The sequence below is a fragment of the Gordionus sp. m RMFG-2023 genome, chromosome 1 (assembly GCF_954871325.1).
Source record: "Gordionus sp. m RMFG-2023 chromosome 1, tfGorSpeb1-WG-v2, whole genome shotgun sequence".
NCBI classification, from domain to species: Eukaryota; Metazoa; Nematomorpha; class Gordioida; order Chordodea; family Parachordodidae; genus Gordionus; species Gordionus sp. m RMFG-2023.
In genome coordinates this window covers 58,566,623-58,590,428 of record NC_088775.1, presented here as the reverse complement: position 1 = coordinate 58,590,428, position 23,806 = coordinate 58,566,623, and the positions used below count along the sequence as shown (strand labels likewise).

The window sequence follows — 23,806 nt, the reverse complement described above, 5'->3', positions numbered from 1 at the left end:
AATTCAGATGCTTCAATAAGAGAAGCGCAGCAACATTGATGAAAAAAAATACGACGAATATAGCCAATATATAATATCACCTAACAACTATGCTGCATCAATACTAGATCCTAGGATTAAAAATACAGTAATAGCTAATTTAATGCAGCAGTTAAAAATATGGCTATATTCAAAGATATTTATGCAAAATATATCACGGAGACATTACTTATTTAATAATAACAAGAATACCTCAACCTTAAAACTATTTCATTATTGGAGGGATTGAAAATAAGGTATATTTGTAATATAATTTGATTGAATTATTCTATGATTTTAAATTATTTTAAATTTATCTCTTTAGAAAGGTATCATCAAATGGTGATAGTGACATTCAGATAATGACCTATCATCTTGAGCAGGTGGTTCCCGAGACAATAAACGTGCTAAATTGATGAAGAGGGAATGCAAATGGATTTCCTCATTTAGCGAGCGAGAGACTTTCTATGTCAACAAACAACTTCCGTGGAGCGGAAGGAACTTTTTTTCCTGCCAGAAATACTATTACTAAATTGAGGAACAAGATGGCTACCTCCACCCTGAAACATTGCATATCGTTATTATCCTGTGATATAAATATAATGGGTCATCATGACGATATATGACAATAATTTGTTAAGCATAGTAATTATTTATTTTTTAATAAATAATTATATTTTTCGTAATATATTTAATAATAATTTTATATTTAAAATATTTTTTTAAACTGGTACTGTATATCCACAAGCAAGATACATTCCTGTTACTGATATTGCGATAAATGAAAAAATTCTATAATTATTTGATATTGTATTTTCTATTCTATTATATATATATTTATTTATTTAATTCAAATTTTAAAAATAAATATATTTCTACTCGTATTTCACCCCAATGTTAATATTCCTTGGTCATTAATTATAAATCTATAATGGTTGAATTTTAAGCTATAAACGGTCAATTACTAAAATAATATTAAGTTAAGATTAGTATATATATACATACATATGCGAAATCAAAATAAAGTAACTTTTTAAAATTTTATGCCAACAATGAGTTGCTATTAAAATTAATAAAAAAAACTATTAAATATATAGAGGAGGTATTTCTAAGAACGATTTTATTCTACGCTCGGCTTTCCCCTCTGAAAAAATAATTTTGTCGCTAAGATTTAGTTAAAGCATGCTGATTGTTGAGGATCAAAGTTTTAAAAAATAATGTGTTCAAGAGATAATTGTCGGTATTATAACTTAAAAATTTTGTAAAGTTGTAGTAGGTATCCTATAAACCCCACAAAATTTGAAGAGGGTTAACTATATATAAACTCTAATAATTATATATGTGAATTTAACATAGTCTGGAAGAGAAAAAATGGCTAGGTCAGAGTCCGATCAAAAGCGCCCCAATTTAAATAAATATTTCAAAGACCTGCACATGTACCATTTGTACGGCCCGGATTTTTTTTCAAAATTTATTTTCAGCCCTGCCCAGGTTTACTTTTTAAAAAACTTTTCAGGCCCGGCCCGGATTTTTTTAAATTATATTTTATTTATTTTTGATTTTTATAGCTAATAATGGTGATTTCAAAAATTTGATTTAAAAATATACGGCCCGGCCCGGATATTTTTTAAAAAAAATTTAGGTCCGGCCCTGCCCGGATATTTTTTTATAAAAAAATTTCAGATCCGGCCCTGGTATATTTAAAAAAATTAGGTCTCTGAAATATTTAAATGATTAGAAAATGGGATTAATGTAGATTAAAATAATAAACAAAGCTTTAAATTATAATTAGAATGTATAATAAGATTTAAGATTAGTAGATGAGATTTATTTTTTCTTAGTTTTCATTTAGTGGAGTTAATAAAATGATCATATATGGCAGCAGAGCAGATGAATGAATTTACATTGAATCACATTACTCTACCCGAGGTAGAGCTCTACAAATTCAATTTTTTCTAGCCTGAGCCCATTTCAATTTATTTTAAAATCCTATCTCAGTCATATCTATGAATTTTTAGGCACTAACACCTTCCTTTTAGTCCTGAGTCTGAAAATATTTTAATTTAATTTAAATAAAAAGCATTTTAATTTTTATATAATAAATTTAATACGAATTGTCCTTGTCTTAATCCCAGAAAACTTTAATTTATCCTTTATTTAAAAAAAAAGTGATTTTTTGAATCGTTGCAAAAGTCGTATTCGTATGGCTGAATAATCGCTCGGTTAACCAATATAATAACTTATTGTAACTATTATTGGTATTTTTAAACCCTAGCTCAACCCGATTAAGATTTTTTTAACCTAAAGCTGAGTTGCTTGCAGGTCTTAACCATCTAACTCCAGAAAACACCATTGCGCTTTGCTGCTTCCTTACCTTTGGTAAGTAATTTTTATTTAAACTATTTAGAATAACATTATTCATCTGAACCCTGGGCCAAAAACACGAGTCTATACATAGGTCTAAATCACGAGTCTGGGGTCTAAACCACTGGTCTGGACCCCGGGTCTAAGCCACGGGTCTGAATCCCAAGTCTAAACCATGGGTCTGAACCTCGGGTCTGTGTTCCGGGTTCGTTCTCAGAGTGCTCAGAGCAGGCCTGAGCATCAAATTGGGTTTAAATTTTACGAACAAGCATAACAACACTATCAGGCTATATATGCATTCTACTCTTGTTTGTCTATTTATGTATTGTATAAATAGTTTAATTAATTGATGGATTTTATTTTAATGTTTTCAAATATTGTTCCTAAATATAATTTTACAAGTCTAAATTATATTTATGAGAACCAAATTTCCGAAGGGGGGGTTGAATCCACTCGATCCTGACTACGCCTATGATGTCTAAGTTGTTTATTTTATTCTCAGCCAACTTAGCTCTAAATTTTATATTATCTTACTTTTTATTATGAGTGTGAGGTAGAGGTCTGCATGGGCGGGGTTTACCCTAAACGCCCGCCCATTGCTTTAAAAAATTTAACCACTAGTCCGCCCGCCTATGAGTTATTTTAATTCACTCATCCGTGACCGTCTATTATCAGAATATTTTATTTAACCAGCACCCACAGTGCTTTCTCCTCCTTTTATCAAAATCCTGGCTACGCCAATATTTAAAATTATTACAGATATTTATTTTCCCATGCTATGAATTATGATATGAGGCCAAACTATATGTTAAAATATATAAATTTAATTACATAACCTTGACATGGATCTTCAACTCTTAAATGGAAATTTATTAAAAATAGACAGATATTTTTAAAATATACTATTATTGTTTATTTAAATTCGACTTAATCTCACGAGAAAATTTATGGCTATTAATAAATTAATATTTGCTTCGATCATGATAGTGTTTAACTATTTAAAAATATCATTTTTTCCAAAAGAGTTTTAAGATAATGAAAAAAAAAGGATTCTTTAAATTCACACCTGAAACACTAGACAAAGAGGATCCTATCCCTTGAACGGCGCGAGCGACTAACAATAAATAAAACGATTTCCCATAGGCAAAGGCTGTTTTTTCACATTAGTAGTACATTTTTTAATATAGATTAATAAAAATATATAATCCATTGTGTAAAAAAATTACTTCAACATTTATAAAATAAAAGTTGAGAACACAAGCATATTATTGAGGTATAATATGTAGAGTTGTTATAAGTGTCATTACTAAACGACGTAAAATGACGCGAAAATGTAATATCAAAATTCGTATTTTTTTAAACTTATCAATACAAATTGCACTCTAAATGACACAAATTACACAAAAGCATATAAAATTTCGCAAAAAGAAAAAAAATATATAATATTTACGTAAAAATATGCCAAAAGCAAGCAAAAAGCATGTAAAATAACAAAACGATATGATAAATTTCCATTGCAAAATATGTAAAGAGCCCTCAAAACTGACATAACGCACCTAAATAACAAAAAAGCACGCAAAATTAAAATGAGAGACAAGCGTGCAAAATAAGGCATAACGATATAATAAAGTTTAATTTAAAACTGTTAAAATATATTTTGATATAAAATGAATAATTGTATAATTAAAAAGGTAACAATTGTCATTTAAAAAAAATTTTTTGTCGACATTTAAAAATTCTTAAAATATTTTAGCAAAATTTCGGTGATAATGTAATTTACAAATGTGGTGATTAATTGTCTTAATCGTCATTTATTTAATTTTCTCTAGCTGTAGTTAAAAATGATATTTAAATATATTTTGGTATAAATTAAATTCAGAGTTATATAATTCATAAAGGTGACGATTTTATAATCGACATTTTGAATTTTTTTTAATGAGAATTGATATTTTAAAATATATTTGGCATGATAATGATAATATAATTCACAAAGGTGGCAATTGTCAGAATTGTTAAAGTAGAACGTTATTATTTTAAATAAAAAAAATAGCAATAACGATAGCGCTCTCCTTTTTAGAGTGGCTACTTCGCTACTTTAAAATTTTATATAATAAATATAAGCTATAAAAAACAAAAATTTATTTCTAATTTGAAGAAGCTTTATAAATCTAATTTATCAAGTAATTTAAAATATAAAATACTAAGATAATTTTGAGAAAAATGATAACCACAAAATTTCACTAGTAAATGATATTTTGGAATTACCTTTCACCAGATTTGCAAAAAATTTTGAACTTAATAAAAAATTGATATAGGATTTAAATTTAGATGCATAAATAACAAGGACAATATTGTTCAATAAATCAAGGGCTACCGAAAAATGTATAAAGATGTTATTCATAAAATTGCTATATATAGAGATTTAAATGACGCTTCTAGCTCAATAATATTCAAAAATATCTAAAATTAAAGGGAGAGCCTTTTGCTCAAAACGCCCAATTTTTCCAACCTTTAGAAACCCGTATCTCAACCGCTGTTTAAGAGCTACAGGTTAAAATTTTATTTTTTTCTTAGTTAAAATATATGCAAACTCACTCTAGTACAAATATTAGAAAAATCTGAGAGGGTCGGGTTGAAGCTCATGTTGATTTGTCATGGAATTCATATATTTGATGGTGATTCTGAATATAATTAAAAAGAAAATTCTTCAAATTTTACAAAAACATTTTTAATTAATCTTAAAAAAAGTAAATATTATATATCTAATTTAATGAGGATTTTAAATATGTATATATATACTAGCTGATAACCCGTCAAGAATGACGGGGAATAACACATATCCCTTATTTGACGATGGGTAAATCAGAATTTTGCCCTTTATTTGATTATGGATGTTAGAAATCAACTTATTTTATATGAGTTGTGAATAAGAAATTTACTTTTATTTAAATGAAAGATTATTTTGAGATGTTCTATTATTTTTATATATGTTAGTGAAGAATATATTTAGTACCTTCATTATACATATAATTAGATCATATTTGTATATTTTCAATAAATCTATATTACATTATTTCTAATAAAATTGTCTTTAGATGCCAATTAAAAATATTTTCTACATTTATAAATTTAAGGCCTAAATAAATGTATCCTGATAGCTGAGGGGTTTGTATACTTTTTCAAAAATTGTATGTGCACTTTTCACTCATTTTTATTTACAATTTAAAACCTAAAAAATGTAATCTAGCTAGATGAGGGTTTTGTATATAATATTACTTTATATTTAAAGTTAAAAAAAATTGCGAGAAAAGCAAAATATAATATAAAATTTTATATGTAATCCCAGTGCGCATAGTAGCTCAAGCCTAAAACGTCTGCTTTTGAAACAGAGGTTCCGGGTTCGATACTGATAAAGCAAAAATTAACAATACATTATATAATCTTCTAAAATTTTAATACGTTAAGATGATATGGAAATTTTCATGTTTTGATTATGGACATCATATATATTAGATTTGTTTATTAATTAAATATGCTCAATTATCTAATTACAGTCTTTGCTCAAAAACTGTAAGTTTTTATTAAACAATATTATTTTTTTTACATTTTCGTGATTTTAAATATTTTCTATATTTTGTTTTTTACATTTCGTGATTTTTTTAATTTACATGATTTTAGCCTTATATTTTCTATATTTTTTTATATTTTCGGGCATGTTCCCCAAAATCTAGAATGGATACTATTTAGCCAAAATCACGAAAATTTAAAAATATAGAAAATATTTGGCCAAATCACGAAAACGAAAAAAATTATGAAGATGAAAAAAATCAGCAAAATTAAAAAAAATGTATAAAATATTTGGCCAAAATCACGGAAATTAAAAAAATTACGAAAAAGTAAATAGAATATATAAAATATTTCGCCAAAATCATAGAAATTAAAAAAATACGAAAATGTAAAAACAATATTACTTGGCCAAAATCAAGAATATAAAAAAAATTAATATTTTTGATAAAAACTTCCAGTTTCTGAGCAAAAATTGCAATTAGATTAATATTTAATTAATTAATAAATATAAATATATTTACATATTTAAAATCCTCATTAAATAATATTTACCTAAATACAAAATTTTTAAAATTAATAAAAAATATTTTGTAAATTTTTTAAAAAATATATCAATTTATTTATATATATTATATCCTATTTGCAGTTTTAATGATGGATATATCGATATATAATATTTTGCTTAAAAAAATGTTTTTTTGAAAATAATTATTTATAAAAGTTTTAAGAAAATATAGAAATTTATATATATTTAGAATTTCCGTAAAATTTTCAATTTAATGATGTTCATATCAATATATATTATTTAGGTATAAAAAAAATTAATTAAAAATATATTTGTACAATAAAATTTGCTGATAATTAATATATATATTTTTTATTTATTTAGGTTTTCACATAATTATATCAAAAAAAATTTTCTCTATAAATATTTCAGATATTTTAGCAATATTAATATAGAATATTAAAATTTATTGGTGAAGATATTTAATATTATTATATTTTAGATACAAATATTGTTTCAGTGACAAAGATTACATTGTTTTAGTTAGATATTTGTGTTTTTAAGGTTTGGGAATTAATGTTTGGTTAAATTACTGGATGAGTTATATTTTTTTTATATATCTAAATCAACTTTCTAGGATATATTTTTCATGGAAATAGGGGTACAATAACGAAAATATACAAGCTAAATGACACGTGGATAAAGAGATCGGTGATGGAGTCGGTAGGCGAAAACATGAACTACGGCGATGGCGATAATTTTTCCAAAACATATTTTGAAAATAGAAATTGCATTACACGTTAATTAATCAAATAAATATAATATATCCATCTAACCTCCACATTCCAGCTTTAATTTATATATATATACATATTTATACCATTTAAATGTATATTCCTTAATCTATACATATAACTGTATATTAATACACTTACTATGTAACCACAAATAACTTATTGTTTTAATGTTATATATTATATTTTTTATCTTTTACTAAAAATTCGTTGGTGTTTTATACATTTGTCAATAAAATTTGGATATTAATAAATAAACATGAGAATTACAATATATAATTTACACTTGCATTTTTATTAAAATATTCTTATTTAATCAGGTTAATATTCTTATATTGTTAATTAATCATCACCATAGAATATGATGGAACGATATATTTAATTTTTAAAAAACCCTTGTGTAAAATATTAAAAATTATATCTCAGTATATTTAGCAAAGATAGACCCCATAATTATCTTTAAATATAAATAAGAATACTACTTAATAATAGAAATTTTATAATATTTTATTAATTTTGTATACGATTTTTAAAGAAAAATCAATTGATATTGTTCTTCGCGGGACTTCTATTTGTGAATAATTCCATGTATATTTATACCAAAACGCCTATCAAAAGTTAACATTTTATGATTGGTTTCAATTTTATGAAAATTTCTCATTTTTTTTATAAAAACATCATTATTAAATTTCTTGAAATCATTATAAAAATTTATGGTTTTTATATAAATTTATTATTAAAGATTTTGAAATTATGTAAAATTTCTTAAAATTATTATTGAATATTTTGAAATTATTATAAAATTTCTCAAGATTATTATTGAATAATAAAATTTCTGGATTATGATTAGAGTATAGATATCGAAATTAAAGTTATTGAATAATTATCTAATTGAGTAAGTTCTAATTTCTCCTTATGTATTAGTTTTTTTTTTATCTAAGTTCAATTTTTTATGAATCTTCTTTATTGTGAATGTATTGAAGTTCAGTATTTTTTTTGCTATATTTTTTAATTTTATTAGATATTATAATAGGTATTTAAACTTAAACAAATAACCTCTCAAATGAATTAAAAAAATAAATAACGTATGAATTTACTTTTCTTTATTAATTATATTTGTGATTTTGATATACATATTTATTAAAAATAGTCTATTATAGCTAATGTTATCCAAAAAATCTTTCATCTATTCTATCGGCTTTATAGTAAAACTCTATAAAATTGTAATTATAGTGCTATAATTTATCGGCTACAAAATTAAAATAAAATACCGATCTTAAATTTCCCTCGTTTTAATATAATAAGCTTAGGATGTGTCCTAGGTCGGATTAACACTAGCCAGGTATTTAACTGGCAAAAGAAAAAATTTAAAAAAAAACAAAACGAAGAAAACAAAAATAACAAAAAAAAGAATGGAAAAAAAACAAAGAAAAAAAGATGAAAAAAATATAACCAAAAAAAAATGATAATAAAATAAAATGAAAATAAAATAAAAACCTATATAAAAATATAGAAATATATATTAATTATCAAATTGCAAATTTTATTGTACATATTTTTAATTAATTTATTTTATAACTAAATAATATATATATCGATATGTCGTGTTGGGATACGGAATCATGTGGGATTCGGAATCATAACTTGGGGATTCGAGCTCTTGAATCCCCACGTTTTATTCGAAATCTATTTTTTTAAACTAATAAATTATATTTTTATTTCTAATAATTAATATAAAACAAATTAATAATTAATAGTTGATTATTTGAAAAATGAAATAAAATAATATAATACTTTTTCTTCCTTTTTTTGCTAACTGGATGGCACCAGAAAATTTCATATTTTAGATATTTACGTGATACGTGATATATAGCGCTTTTGCCCTCTACGGTTGAAAGTTCAAAAGAGCTACGCTAGGTTTTCCTCATTTCCATCAATTGGAACTAATTTAATTTGCGTATAAAAGTAAAAATATGAGGAGCCCTCCACACGTTTGTGGACAAGCCGCACGTACTTGTACACGCAACATTTCGAAAAATTAAACGTCTATAGGCTTAGTAAAATAGAGTGGGGCAAAAAAGGAGCCTAACCCGAGATACAGTATAAAATTACTTTAAGCGTGGAGGGTGAATAAATTTTAAGTTTAAGATATCTCTGTGTAAGTGCTAGTTAATTAAAAATCGGTTTAGAGAAGATTCCTCTATTTGATTTTAAATATTGAAGAATTTATTGATTTCCTTGAAAAAATTAAGAAATTAATATCATGAAAATTAAGAATTTAAATATATTACATCTTTTGATTTCTAAATCTTTATAGTAATTTGTCTTAGTTAGTAAAATCTTCTAGAGATGTATTTGATAATAATATTTTGTTCTTTGATTGAGCAAAATTTTGGATTGTGAGCTTTCATTTAAAATTCTCTCTTTGATGCGAAATAGTTTTTTGATAGATTTCTTACAGTTGTTTAGTTTTATTCATATTGTTATTTATTTCCATCACATCTTCTATAGTTATATAGTACCATAGTGATTTTATATTTCGTATCCTCTTTCCCTTTGTGTGCATAAAGCCATGTTATGGCATCTGTACTAGATTGTGATGAGAGTTTCTTATTATTTGGGCTAGGAACTGAATTAGGCGTTTTCGTTATGTTTTATGATTTGACTTTTCCCAAAGATTTGAGTTTGAGATAATTCTTGTCCGGAGGCAATTATTGATAAAAGATTGAAGTCGTCTATTTTCTGTTTTGTTTATTTCCCATATGTCCCCTCCATGTAATATCGGAATTTTTGTCAAGTTGAAGATCCGCAGTCTGATAAATACCAAAATCTCTTTTGTTTTCCATACTTTCATATACATATAAAACGCACCCCGCTTTTTGTTTTCTAATCTTTATTTCTTCTTTGCAACTGCCTTATTATCCAGTATGACCCCAAGTACTTTATTATATCTACTATTTTAACTGCATTATCTCCAACCATAAAATTTTCGAGCAGTGACGTTTGGGGAAGGGAGAATAAATGTTTTGTTAAATTTATCGTTAGTCCACCTCTATAACTCAAGGTCTCTAATAGGTAGAGTATAAATTTTTGGTTTCTTCCATATTTTTGGATATTACAACGATGTCATCTGCGTATGATATTTCGTTTTCAAAATTTTTAGATATTTTATTTTTCTTTATTGGTTATAATAAAATCACTGATATAAATTATCAATAAATTTATTTTTAATATGAATTAGTATAGTATTGGACGGGATTTTATTTCATAGAATTTCTAAATTATTACATTTAAAAATGAAAATTTATTTTTAATATGAAGAATCGTATTGGGCGAGATTTTTTTTCATGGAATTTCTAAATTATTACATTTTGAAAATTTATTTTTGTTTTTGTAAATTTATATTAATACAATTATTTTATTTTTAATTTTAGGTTAAAATTTTTTATAATGCCTCAAATTTTTCTACCCAATACAGATACAGAATATAATTTATTTAAAACCATATTAAAAAAAACCCAAATACAAATCTATTCAAATATACAGTGAAAATTAAAATTCCATATTTATATTTAGAAAACGAATCTTTATTTTGTTTAAAATAAAACCCATTATTATAATATCCAATATTCAATCAATATTAAGAGTTCATAATAACGACAATAATCATCCTGATGTTACAGTAGCGTACGCAGGAATTTGGTGTGGGGGGGGGGATAATTAAAATTTTTTAAAATAAAATTATTGTTATTTAAAAATATCAAGCATAAATTTATTAGGACTAATAACTATTTCTAATATACAAATTTAAATTAATATGAATTATAAAAAATTAAATATATAAACCGATATATAAAAATAAATTTGATTTAAAAAATATTAAGTTGATATAACCAGGATATGATGACTATAAAATAAATAATCCATAATAGAAATTTAAATTTTTTTGAGCTTTTAAAGTTTATATATAAAGTATAAAAAATCTAAATGTTGGAAATATGAATAATTATATTTTTTATGTAAAAGAAAAATATATAAGACATTAAAAAATGATAGCACAAAAAATATTATAGAAACATTATATTTTTATAATGTAAAATCCAATCTTCGTTAGGAGGGAGCTAATTTTTCAATTATCTAATCCGTGTTTGGCGTCAAATGCCTATGAATATTCAAAAGGGCCAGACCATTCGACCTACTTTCAGAAGTTGTACTTCTTAGGTACGTTTTTAATCTTCTTAAAGAAGAGAATGTTCTCTCATTAGTTGCAGTACTAATAGGAAGAGTTGCTAATATATATAATAATTTCAATATATTGAGAAAATAATCTAAAAGATGCTTGAAATGATGCAGAGCATCATAGCATTTTTTGGGACTATATCAACCATAGTTAATCTTTTATACCATAGTTGGCATTCAGCTAATAAAGCATCATGAGATACATTAATGTCTTCATGATAAAAATCTTCCAAATATTTTATTTTTTTTCTATCACCATCTGAAAAAGGTTCAGAGGGCTTTTGTGGAAGTAATATCTGCAGATTGATAAGTGTTTCTTGATTAATTAAAAACCTTTCATTTACTTGGGTTATAAATGCATCCAAAAGAGGTATAAAGACATTTATTTTATAATATTATTCTATTGACCCTACATTAATATTTGGACCAGTGGCGTAGCTACGGGGGTGGTTTTCGGGTTTGGACCCCTCCCAGAGCAAATTTCTTTTTTAGATTATGCGTTCAAAAGACTTAAAAGTGACTTTGTATCAAATAAATACCATTAATATTTATATTTTTCTGGTTTTGATGTTTGTGAAAGGGTATTATATTACTATTGAATTTATTCTGGGTAGTATTATTATAAAGTCATGGAGAATAATCTACTAAATTATAATAACATTACTCATGTATTTAAAAATATTTATATATATTTTCGAAGATGTGGTTATGATTTTTAAGATAAACCCGGCCGAAGGCCCGGCAAAGGGCCGAAGGCCCGTTAAAGGGGGTCTGGGGGCGAAACACCAGGATTTTATATGTATGGACCCCCTCTAAGGAAAATTCTTAGCTACGCCACTGATTTGGACGATAAGTTTGTCTTACTGTAAGTCGAGGGAGACAAATATTGAACTCGTATAGCTCTGCTTTTGATTCAACATTAACATATAAAATATGAAATTCCTCATCACCATTAGCTCTAATTTCTTTGAGTTCTAATAAAATTGTCTCTGCTATTCTAATCATCTCAATCAAATCAATATCAGGTTTTTGAAAAGTATTACATAATATAGTTGTATAAGTAAATAATTTATTAATACATTCTAAAGCGAAAAAAAAATTTGGTATAAGTATTGAATCCAGTAACTTGCTTGCTTCTGAAGAAATATCTTTTTCAGACATTGTGATATTTCTATAAGAGCATTAATAATCGGCTCTTCTAACTCGATAAAAGCTGTTACTGCTTGATGTCGAAGACTCCATCTTGTTGGACAAGCTTTTTGCAATTTTTTTCTCCTTGTTGGGCAAGGAGTTTCAGATATATTTCTGTTCAAAATATTTTGACGCTTGGGGTATCTAAACATCTCATAGATGCTAGATATTTTACCTGATATAAATATAAAAAATTTAATTTAATAATTAAAAACCTAAGCAATTCGATATCAATAGTAAAGAACATGAATCCGATATTGCTAAGTTGAGTGAATGGGCAGCACAGTGGACATATATAGCTGTTGGGCATTTTTTTTAATAAATGCCTGAAGTCCATTGGATTGTCCACTCATTGCACGTGCTCCACCATACCCTTGCCCAGGTATCATATTTATATTTAGCTATATTTTTTAAAATAATTATATAATAAGATTAATTATTACTTTTAATTTTTTAAGATTCACAAATATTACATCAGCTAAAGCAGACCCAGTCATGCTTGAAACAGGAATAAATTGGAGAAACATTTCCTTGATAATGTTTTTGAGTATCTACATATCGCGCACACAACGACATATGCTCAATGCCAGCAATGTCCGTGGTCTCATCTGCCAAAATTGAGAAGCATGGGGCAGAATTGATTTCAACAATCAATTTTTCTAAAATGATATTGTTGCAAATATCAATTATCTCATTTTATATCCTAGGGCTGAGATAAGTAGCATTTTTGGTACTAATGAGGCTCTCCATTAATACAGGATCTCCTAATGCTTTAAATTTTAAAAGTCCACGGAAATTACCTTCGTTATCTTTATTAATTATTAAAATTTAAGCTTCCTGAATCCTTGTGGCCACGAAGTGCTAGGCCTTGCAAGCCACAATATAAAATAGCCTCAATAGTTAGTTTTATCTTGCCTCTATTTTCTTTTGCAATTTTAACCCCATTTTTATCAATTATTGATGAAATGGGAATCATATCCCCCTTTTGAATTGATTCTTTTGAGGAAATCATCAGTTCACAGCTTTTGTTTATTAAATTATCATACTATACTTTTTTGCTTTTTGGCATGATTTTCACCTTCAGCGTTTTTAAAAAAAAGTCTAATATCCATGACTAGAAATTTGAAAATTATAATACCGGGAAATTTAAAAATAATAGATAAATATTACGCCACAAGAAAAACTTGAAAACGAAATTAATTGATAAAGTAAATTAGTAAATGAAAAAGGTAATAATATAAAAATTTAAAAAGAAATAGATATGAATAATTATTATAAAATATAAAAATATAAAAAATAATATTTTTGAAAAATATGTCCGGCATCTGCATTTTGGCTTTCGGGGGGGGGGGGATTTGTCTTTCCCCCCCCCCCCCCCCGTTGCGTACGCCAATGTGATGTTAATATAACAATTAAAAATATTGAAACAATATATGCACCTATAAACATCCAAAATGTCCAATATGTTCGATAGAAAATCTTCTAAAAGCTCCTGTGGGAAAACCTTTAATAAGTCATTATACCTGGGGGGATGGTGGAAATGGATTTAATTTATATACATCCACCCCAAATGGGATCTATAAATACATATTCCACCTTAAGGCTTATTTGAGCAAATTTACCACCGCTAGTGCTCTAGGATTGTGAAGTGATAAAATATAAAATATTAGTAATTTTTATTTACCAATAAATTCCTTATAAACTATTCACAAAAATCCATATGCCATCAAATAATAAAAATTAACAAAAATCCATATGCCATCAAATAATAAAAATTAACAAATTTATACTGGGTCAGGCTGGAAAAATATTAATTCCATTTTAAAAGTAAGGTTTTCTAAAAATTAGGCTGAGTCGAGGGCGATCTTTTTTTATTTAAAAAATCATTAAAAGCTAAATAATTTTAATAAAATTAAATATCGATTTCTATATTATGTCCAATACGAATAGAAAAATAAATATATTTATCTTTTATATAAGTAAAAAAATACGTATCAGGTCAATTCAGCGAAACTTTTATTGCGAAACACTTTTTCGCGAAACTTTTATCGCGAATGTCGTTTATCGCGAAAAGTTTTATCGAAGGTAAAATCGCGAAACCAAATTTGCGAATTTATCTCCGGGAAACATTTATAGCGAAGACAATTTCGCGAAGCCATTGTCGCGAATTTATTTCCGCGAAACCTTAACAGCGAATTTATTAGAGCGAATACATTTTAGCGAAACATTTTAAGCGAACACTTTACAGCGAATTTTTTATCGCGAATATTTTGCGCGAAGTCATTATCACGTGAGCATTACCGCGAAACAATAAATATATCGTGAATGCATTTATTTCATATTATTTATTATTTGATGTTTTTAAATAAAAAATGATATGCTACTATTGTAATACTATTTTTGTTACAATTTATTAGTGATTTTCACGCCCAAGATTTTAAGTAAACACTATTTCTTGAAGTTCAAAAAGATTTTTAACATATTTTGATAAAAATTTTAAATCTTTGTAAATATATCTTTTTAGGAATTCTTTTGTGAAATTTATTATAAATATACAATTTTTAAGTGAAATCTTTTATAGTTTTTTTTATCATTTTTGTAAAATTATCTATTTCTTAAGTATATTAAAAGAAGTGGGTTTTCTAAATAATTTATTTTTAAATATTTATATTCAACTTATTTATGTTATTTTATATGATCTTTTTAAGGAAAATAATTTAATGTGACAATTGTCATTTCGTTATTTTTTAAGATTTTTGAAATTTTTTGACTCAAAAGGATAAAAGTATCATTTATATTGTAAAGATATTAATTATAAATTCAATGAAGATGTTCCTTCGAAATATGGCAATTATCATAATCGGTATTTTTAAACATATTAGATTTTTTTAACGCTAATGAGCTAAAATATGTATTTTTAACATGTTAAATTATAATTTCAACTAAGAATGTACCATATAAAAGGGTCAATTGTCAAAATCATTATTTTTAAAGTTTTTTTACAATTTTTTGATGTAAATGGGCAAAAATATAAATTGTTACATGTTAAAATAAAATTTCAGCGAAGATGTACCATAATAAGTTACAATTGTCATAATCGTTGTTTATAAAGTTAATAGAATTTTTTTGTTGTAAATGGGTAAAAATATAGATTGTAAACATGCTAAATTAAAATTTCATGAAGATCTACCATTGAAAAGTGACAATTGTCATAATCGTTATTTTTAAAGTTTTTTGAATTTTTTTGACCAAAATGCGTTAAAATAAGTATTGCTAGTATGTTTAAATAAAACTTCAGTGAAGATGTACCCTAGATAAGTGACAATTATCATAATCATTATTTTTAAATTTTTTAACGCAAATGGGTAAAAATATAGATTCTAACCATGTTAAATTAAAATTTCATGAAGATATACCATAGAAAAGTGACAATTGTCATAATCGTTATTTTATAACTTTTTTGATTTGACGTAAATGGGCTAAAATAAATATTGTTAACATGTTTAAATAAAATTTCAGTAAAGATGTATCATAGATAAGTTACAATTGTCATAATCGCTGTTTATTTTGAATTTTTTTGTTGCAAATGGGTAAAAATATAGATTGTAAACATTTTAAATTAAAATTTTATGATGATGTACCATTGAAAAGTGACAATTGTCATAATCGTTATTTTTAAGTTTTTTGAATTATTTTTGACCAAAATAGGTTAAAATAAGTATTTCTAGCATGTTTAAATAAAACTTCAGTGAAGATGTACCTTAGATAAGTGACAATTATCATAATCATTATTTTTAAACTTTTTTTGACGTAAATGGGCCAAAATAAGTAATGATAACTTATTTAAATAAAACTTCAGTGAAGATGTACCCTAAATAAGTGACAATTGTTAAAATCGTTATTTTTAAAGTTTTTGCATTTTTTAACGCAAATGGGTAAAAATATAGATTGTAAACATGTTAAATTAGAATTTCATGAAGATGTACCATAAAAAAGTGAATTGTCATAATCGTTATTTTATAAACTTTTTAAATTTTTTTGACTTAAATGGGCCAAAATAAGTATTGCTAAAATGTTAAAATAAAATTTCAGTGAAAATGTACCCTAGATAAGTGACAATTGTCATAATCGTTATTTTTAAAGTTTTTTGAATTTATTTGACGCAAATGGGTAAAAATATAGATTGTAAACATGTTAAATTAAAATTTCATGAGGATGCATCATAGAGGCAATTGTCAAAATCGTTATTTTTAAAATTATATTATAGACGCAAATGGGCAAAAATATAAATTGCTCATATGTTAAAATGAAATTTCAGTGAAGATGTACCATGGATAAGTTACAATTGTCATAATCGTTGTTAATAAAGTTTTTTTGAATTTTTTTGTTGCAAATGGGCAAAAATATAGATTGTAAACATGCTAAATATAAATTTCATGAAGATATACCATTGATGACAATTTTTATAATCGTTATTTTTATAGTTTTTTGATGTAAATGGGTTAAAATATAGATTGTAATCCATTTTAACCATATGCTTATAAAAATAAAATCTTAACATTAAATTTATAGGTAGTTATTGTATCATATTACTAAATAATATTCATATGGTTTTTAAGTTCTTTTAACAAAAATCCTACCCTGAATTCAGACTCAGCACTATTTTGCCACGAGTATAAAATATTTGCTAACTGTGAATGCAGGGTTTGTAGAATTAAAATTTATTAATTAAAAGAATAAGATTGTGAAACCATATCTTAAAAGTTTAGAATTTAACATATACAACGAAATTTAATAATCACTTTGCATATTTTTATCAAATTTTAAACAGCATAAAAGGAACAACGATTGCATGAAAATATCGATTTGTTTTTTTGTTTCGACTGAAATTTTATTTTAACATGTTAACAATTTATATTTTTGTCCAATTGCGTCAAACAATTCAAAAACTTTAAAAATAACGATTATGACTATTGTCTTATCTAGGGTACATCTTCCCTGAAATATTGTTATAACATGTTAGCAATAAAACTTTTTAAAATAACGATTATGACAATTGTCACTTTTATATAGTACATCTTCATAATTTTAAATTTTTATAATCTATATTTTTACCCATATCAAAAAATTTCAAAAAACTTTAAAAACAACGATTATGACAATTGTCATTTATCTATGGTACATCTTCATTGATATTTTATTTTAACATGTTAGCAATTTCTATTTTTGCCCATTTGCATCAAAAAAATTAAAAAAGCTTTATAAATAACGATTATGATAATTGTCACTTATCTAGGGTATATCTTCAGTGAAGTTTTATTTAAACATGTTAGCAATTTATTTTTTTGCCCATTTGCGTCAAAAAAAATAAAAAAACTTTGAAAATAATTATGACAATTGTCACTTATCTTGGGTACATCTTCACTGAAGTTTTATTTAAACTTGTTATCAATACTTATTTTGGCCCATTTACGTCAAAAAAAGTTTAAAAATAAAAATTATTACAATTGTCACTTTTCTGTGGTACATCTTCATGAAATTTTAATTTAACAAGTTTACAATCTAATTTTTATCCATTTGCATCAAAAAAATTCAAAAAACTTTAAAAATAAGGATTATGACTATTATCGCTTATCTAGGGTACATCTTCACTGAAGTTTTATTTAAACATGTTAACACTACATATTTTAGCCGATTTACGTCAAAAAAATTTAAAAAACTTAAAAAATAATGATAATGATAATTGTCACTTTTATATGGTGCATCTTAATTTAAATTTTAATTTAACATGTTATAAATACATATTTTACCGTAAAAAAATCTAATATGTTTAAAAATACCGATTTTGATAAAGGTCATTTTTTTAAGGAACATCTTCAATAACGAATATAAAAATTGTCAGATTAAATTATTTTCCTTAAAAAGATCATATAAATAACATAAATAAGTTAAATAAAAATATTTTTAAAAAATATTATTTAGAAAACCCACCTCTTTTAATATACTTAAAAAATAGATTTTACAAAATGTTTTATCTATTGTTTCTATTTGATGTTGTGTAAATGTACTATGGAATAACTTATTGTGTAAGTTTATACAGTGGCCCCTACAACGGGCGGAGGGGTCCGAAGCAACTGCTTCAGTAAATTTGAGTGGGGGTACTTTTCTTTTTTTTTAAAAAAAAATTTTAAATTTTTTATTTTAAAATTTTGAGTGGGGGTACTTTTTTTAAAAAAAATTTTATTTTAATATATGAAAATTTTTTTTTTATTGTTTTGCTACATCCATCCATAACCAATTGATTTCTGGTTTATGTATGTAATAATAAGACCCCCTCCCCCCACTTATTTATTAATTTAATATGTATTGACGGAAATTTTAGATCGTTGTTTAGTAAATTAGGTATCCGAGATTTCTTGTCATAAATTATTTTTCCAATTTCAAAATATGCCTAAAAATATCAACCAAAAATAATAAAATGTGTTAGAAAAAAATTTAATATCTGACTCTTTTAATAATCATGAAATTTAATAGTGATATTATTGTGCATGAACACAGACACATATGATGGCCGATTATGGAAAGCTTTCACATAACAAAAATTCCATATTACAATTTATAATACCCCAGAAAGAATGTGTGGATAATAACCGTTCTATCATAAGAATATTAATAAGATGTCTAGGTTATTTAATATCTCGTAACCAAGCCTTCTGGGGGACAGGCTACAAGAAGGCAATATGACGAGCCTTATTAAACTCATTGCAGATTCTGAACCTGTACTGGGAGAAAAACAATAAAGGATTAAAAACGAAATCATATGCAAATCTATTAACATATAATAACATAAATATTCTCATTAAACCATGAAAAATATGGTTATAAAAAAAATTCAAAATGAGATTGAATTGAACAGGTGCTTCTCAATCATAGTTGATGGCACATTTGATGTTTTAAAATCATAAGCAATAGCTTTGACTAAGATGTGTTGAAAATAGTGAGATGCCAAAGCCTGTTGAAAGACTGATTGACATTATTGTACGGGAAATATCACAGGTCTCGATATTAAGCATAATATAATGTCCAAACTTGGCTCGATGAATTTACCCCTTGAATTCCTAGTTGGGCAAAGTTATGATGGCGCCTCAAACATGAGTGGAAGAATCAATGGTGTGCAGGTCTTGATTAGAGCAGAGGCGCCAAAGGCAGCTTTTATTTGGTGTTATTGTCATTGATTAAATTTAATCATTGTTCAATTATGCCAATCAATTAAAGAACTTTAAATGTTCTAGGAATACTAGATGAGATTTATATCTATTTTATTGGTGTAAAAAGAAATGAGGTACTCAAAAAATTTCAGTGTAATGATCAGAGAAAATCGCAACGATTTCTACGCATCAAGAATACCACTCGTTAATAGTACCTTATTTATTTATATTTAAAATATTTTTTTATTTAGAAGCTGGCTATCGTCATATAAAGCTATTGTAAATTTTTTTCTACTTTATGATGCCTTGAGGGCAGCTTTAACAAATTTAAAGGATTCTGAAGATCGTGCCACTTCCACTAATAGTGCTATAGTCTTTAGAATAGAAAAATTTGATTTTATCTTATCACTTAGTGTTTTGGATAAAATATTGTTGATAACAAGTTTGGCTTGTACAAAATTGCAAACCATTTCGAAGGATATAGGGTTTGCAATAAATCAAATTCAATTGGCAAAAGATTGCTTGATTAATTTGAGAAGTATAATATAAATTATTGTCTTAATTATTTTTTAATCTAATAGATAATAACACTGAATTTTTGGATGTTTTTTCAAAGGCACAAGATTTTATGAAGAAGAGAAATCTACCTTTTGATTTTAAAAGTTCTAAACTTCAAACATTACATTCCAAAAAGGAGAGGAGGTATATATACTTTCATCATTAAATATAGAAAATTTTTTTAGCTTTAAAAAGGTGTTTTATGCTGCACTCGATTTAATTATTATGCAGTTTAACGAAAGATTTAATGATGATTCGATGAAATTTTTACATCAAACATCATTTTTTACGCCAAATAATGTGGCAAAAAAATCAATTATTAAAGAAGATATCGAGGATATCTGTGAATTTTACAATTTTAATTCAAGTCAAATTTTCGAAGAAATGTTGAAGTTTAGAAACATTTATAAGATGGCCAAAATAGGGAATGTAATTATTACTCATAACCTAGAGGTTCAAGAATCTAAAGATTTGTCAGATTCTGATAATTGCAAATTTATTTAATTAAAATATTTTTACCAATACATTATTTAGCTTCTTCTGATGATGATGATAAATCAGGGACTTACGATTCAGATTGGAAAAACTATTTATTTATTTTACATTGTCGTCTACTTTTAAATTTTTCTGCTTTCCCTAATTTAAGAATTTTATATAAATATTTATTAACCATTCCTACAACCTCACGTACTGCCGAAAAGTCATGAGTAAAATTAAATTAATTAAAACAAGACTTCGTAGTACCATGAAAGATTCATTTCTCAATAATTTAACCATATTATCAATGGAAAAAAATTTATTTAAACAATTAAATATTGATGAAATTATAAATTCTTTCGCTTTCTCTTTCCCTAATTTATCTAAATTACTAATTTAAAAATAATATTTATAAAGTATATATTTTTTGCATTTTATTTATATATATTAAAAATTGATACAAAAAAATTATTTTTGAAATTTATGGGTGTCATAAAATAATTATCATTTTTTTGAGGGGGGGGGTGTACTTTTCAGGGGGGTATTCTGCTTCATTCGCTCAGAAAGTGTAGGGGCCACTGTAAGTACCTACTGACTGTAGATACTTATATAGTGGATCTATTGTTATTAATATCTCATAAATTATAATGGCTAATATAGCGTAATTTATATTAACGTATTGAGATAAAAGACCAGAGGCTTCGACAAAATCAGGAAACCTCTGAATTAGTTCCATTAGAAAAGTAATACTTAACCAATAGCCTCAAAATTAACATAAATGATGCAAGATGTTTCTAAATGACCAGTCCACCTCTGGTCTAAAAGTCTCTTAAGAGATGGCCTGCATATTTACAGGATACGTTAAACCGCCTAAAAATGGCAATGCATTGAATAAATTAAAAAAATTAGAAATGATAACTATATTATTATACCCATTTTGAGCCACAAGATGCAACATATGGTTGTAGCAATGTATAAAAAGAACCTTTTTATTAATTTTTTTTTGAAGTAGGGTTTGCACTCCTCCATTTCGGACAGACATAACGTTTGCACCATCATATGCCTGGTTTATCATATTCGTTGAATTAATATTTAATTCATTAAGTTGCTTTAAAATGCTATTAGTAAAGCTTTCAGCAGAAAGACACTGTAAATTAATAATCCCTATTAAATTTTCTTGGACTTCTCCAAAAAAAGTATAAATAATTATGCTCAGGTTTTCACAACCTGATGCATCTTTTGTCACATCATCCATAGGCATCTCACTTTTGTTATATTTATTTGCAATATAATCAAGCACCATATCTACCATAATAGATATTACTTCGTTTTGAATCTGGGTGATGTATATTGCGTATTTTTGTACATAAATTTCGTAATTTTATTTAATTCAGGATCATTTTGGATGGTGTATGAAAACATTGCTATAAATAGTCCAGAAAGAATAAATTATGTTTTCTACATTTGCAGCATCCGTAATTTTTCTTGAACCAGTCCCACGGAAAGGTAGCTCCTTTATGTTAAGAAATATCATCAAATCTTGATTTAAGATCGTAAAGATTACGGTTAATTTGTTGGCTTACCAAAATTGATGTTATCTCACTATTTTCCTTATAATGCTAAAATATTCACCGCTGTTTTAAATAACTGGTTATATCGGGCTTAGATAATATTATTTTGTCTAAGATCTTAATCGGACCATTTTTAAAAATCGGGCCAAATCGAGCTGTTTAGCAATACTGCACAATAATTACCAAATTTTATAAAAATTTAATAAGAACCTTTTTTATTTTAATAAATATTTACGAATCGGTATCAATCTGTTTCCTTAGATTTGATATATATATATATCAATCCTTGAGTAATCACTTGATTAGCTGCAAAAAATCCCAGTTTTTTACGATTTGTACCCAGATCTATATCAGAGACCTTCAAAAGATAATAATATTGTGATTGAACCACAATAAATAAATAATTATCATTGAAATAAACACAATTTAAACGTTATAATTAAGCGCCTATATAATGTTATACACAAACACACATGAAAATGATAAAATATGAATGAATGATGATTTATTATTGGATAAAAATAAAACAGGATAGGAAGAAATTTACAAACAAGACACGTTTATTGAATAAATTTAAAATTTTTTAAAAAATATAAAAATAATCAATTACAAAATTTTTTTTAAAATTTGGAGGGCCGGAAAAATTTATGGGTGCCATTTTTTTCCCCGCCCCCGTGGCTACGGCTCTGGATGCAACGATACTATTGTCAGAGCCTAGAAATCTGCTGGCATCCCATCAACCTCAGAGCCCACTGGCCTTTACTATTCCGATGGTAAACGGCCTGATGGTTCTACCAAGAACCCTTGGAATAGGGGAGGATTCATAACTAGGGATTTCTCACACATTGATCCTCTTGCCCCTTCCAATATAAATAGGGATGTTGCACTGACGCTAAGGTAAATAAACTCGCTAAATATAAATTCCCACCATAAATCGCCATGACTTTAAAATCGTTTGTATCTCATGCTCTGGCCTTTTAAAGAGTTGGGACACGGATCTCTACTAGGACCGAGGATCTCAATTAGAGATACTACTTCAAAGATTGGCCCTAAGCATAATAAAGTGTAATCATCTCAGCTTTATACTTTCAATAATCGAAACCTCTGTGCATAGGATAGGCTTAGGCTATTTTGCTCCCAATTATAACGTTGGCGCTAAAAACGAACTTGGATCTCAAGCGATAAAAGACAGCAAGAATTAATGATAAAAACAAAAACGTGAATAAAGATGAGGGCACAAAAAGCTAACTTGTTATATGAAGAATTCACAAATTTTCGCTCTTAAATTATTATTATTATATTAATTTATAATTA

At 26.0% G+C, this 23,806-nt stretch overlaps 1 protein-coding gene across 5 annotated transcripts in view; it reads right to left on the bottom strand.

The window, feature by feature from the left end:
* Positions 1–23,806, bottom strand: part of LOC135922152 (synaptic vesicular amine transporter-like) — a 90,752-nt gene that overhangs the window by 31,230 nt on the left and 35,716 nt on the right. For 4 of the 5 annotated variants that reach the window (XM_065456577.1, XM_065456575.1, XM_065456579.1 and 1 more), the window contains one exon: positions 3,449–3,532. The exons of the other annotated variant lie outside the window; for it this stretch is intronic. In XM_065456577.1, coding sequence (XP_065312649.1) covers positions 3,449–3,532 — 84 coding nt within the window. The remainder of the gene's footprint in view (positions 1–3,448; positions 3,533–23,806) is intronic. 5 annotated transcript variants of the gene reach the window in all.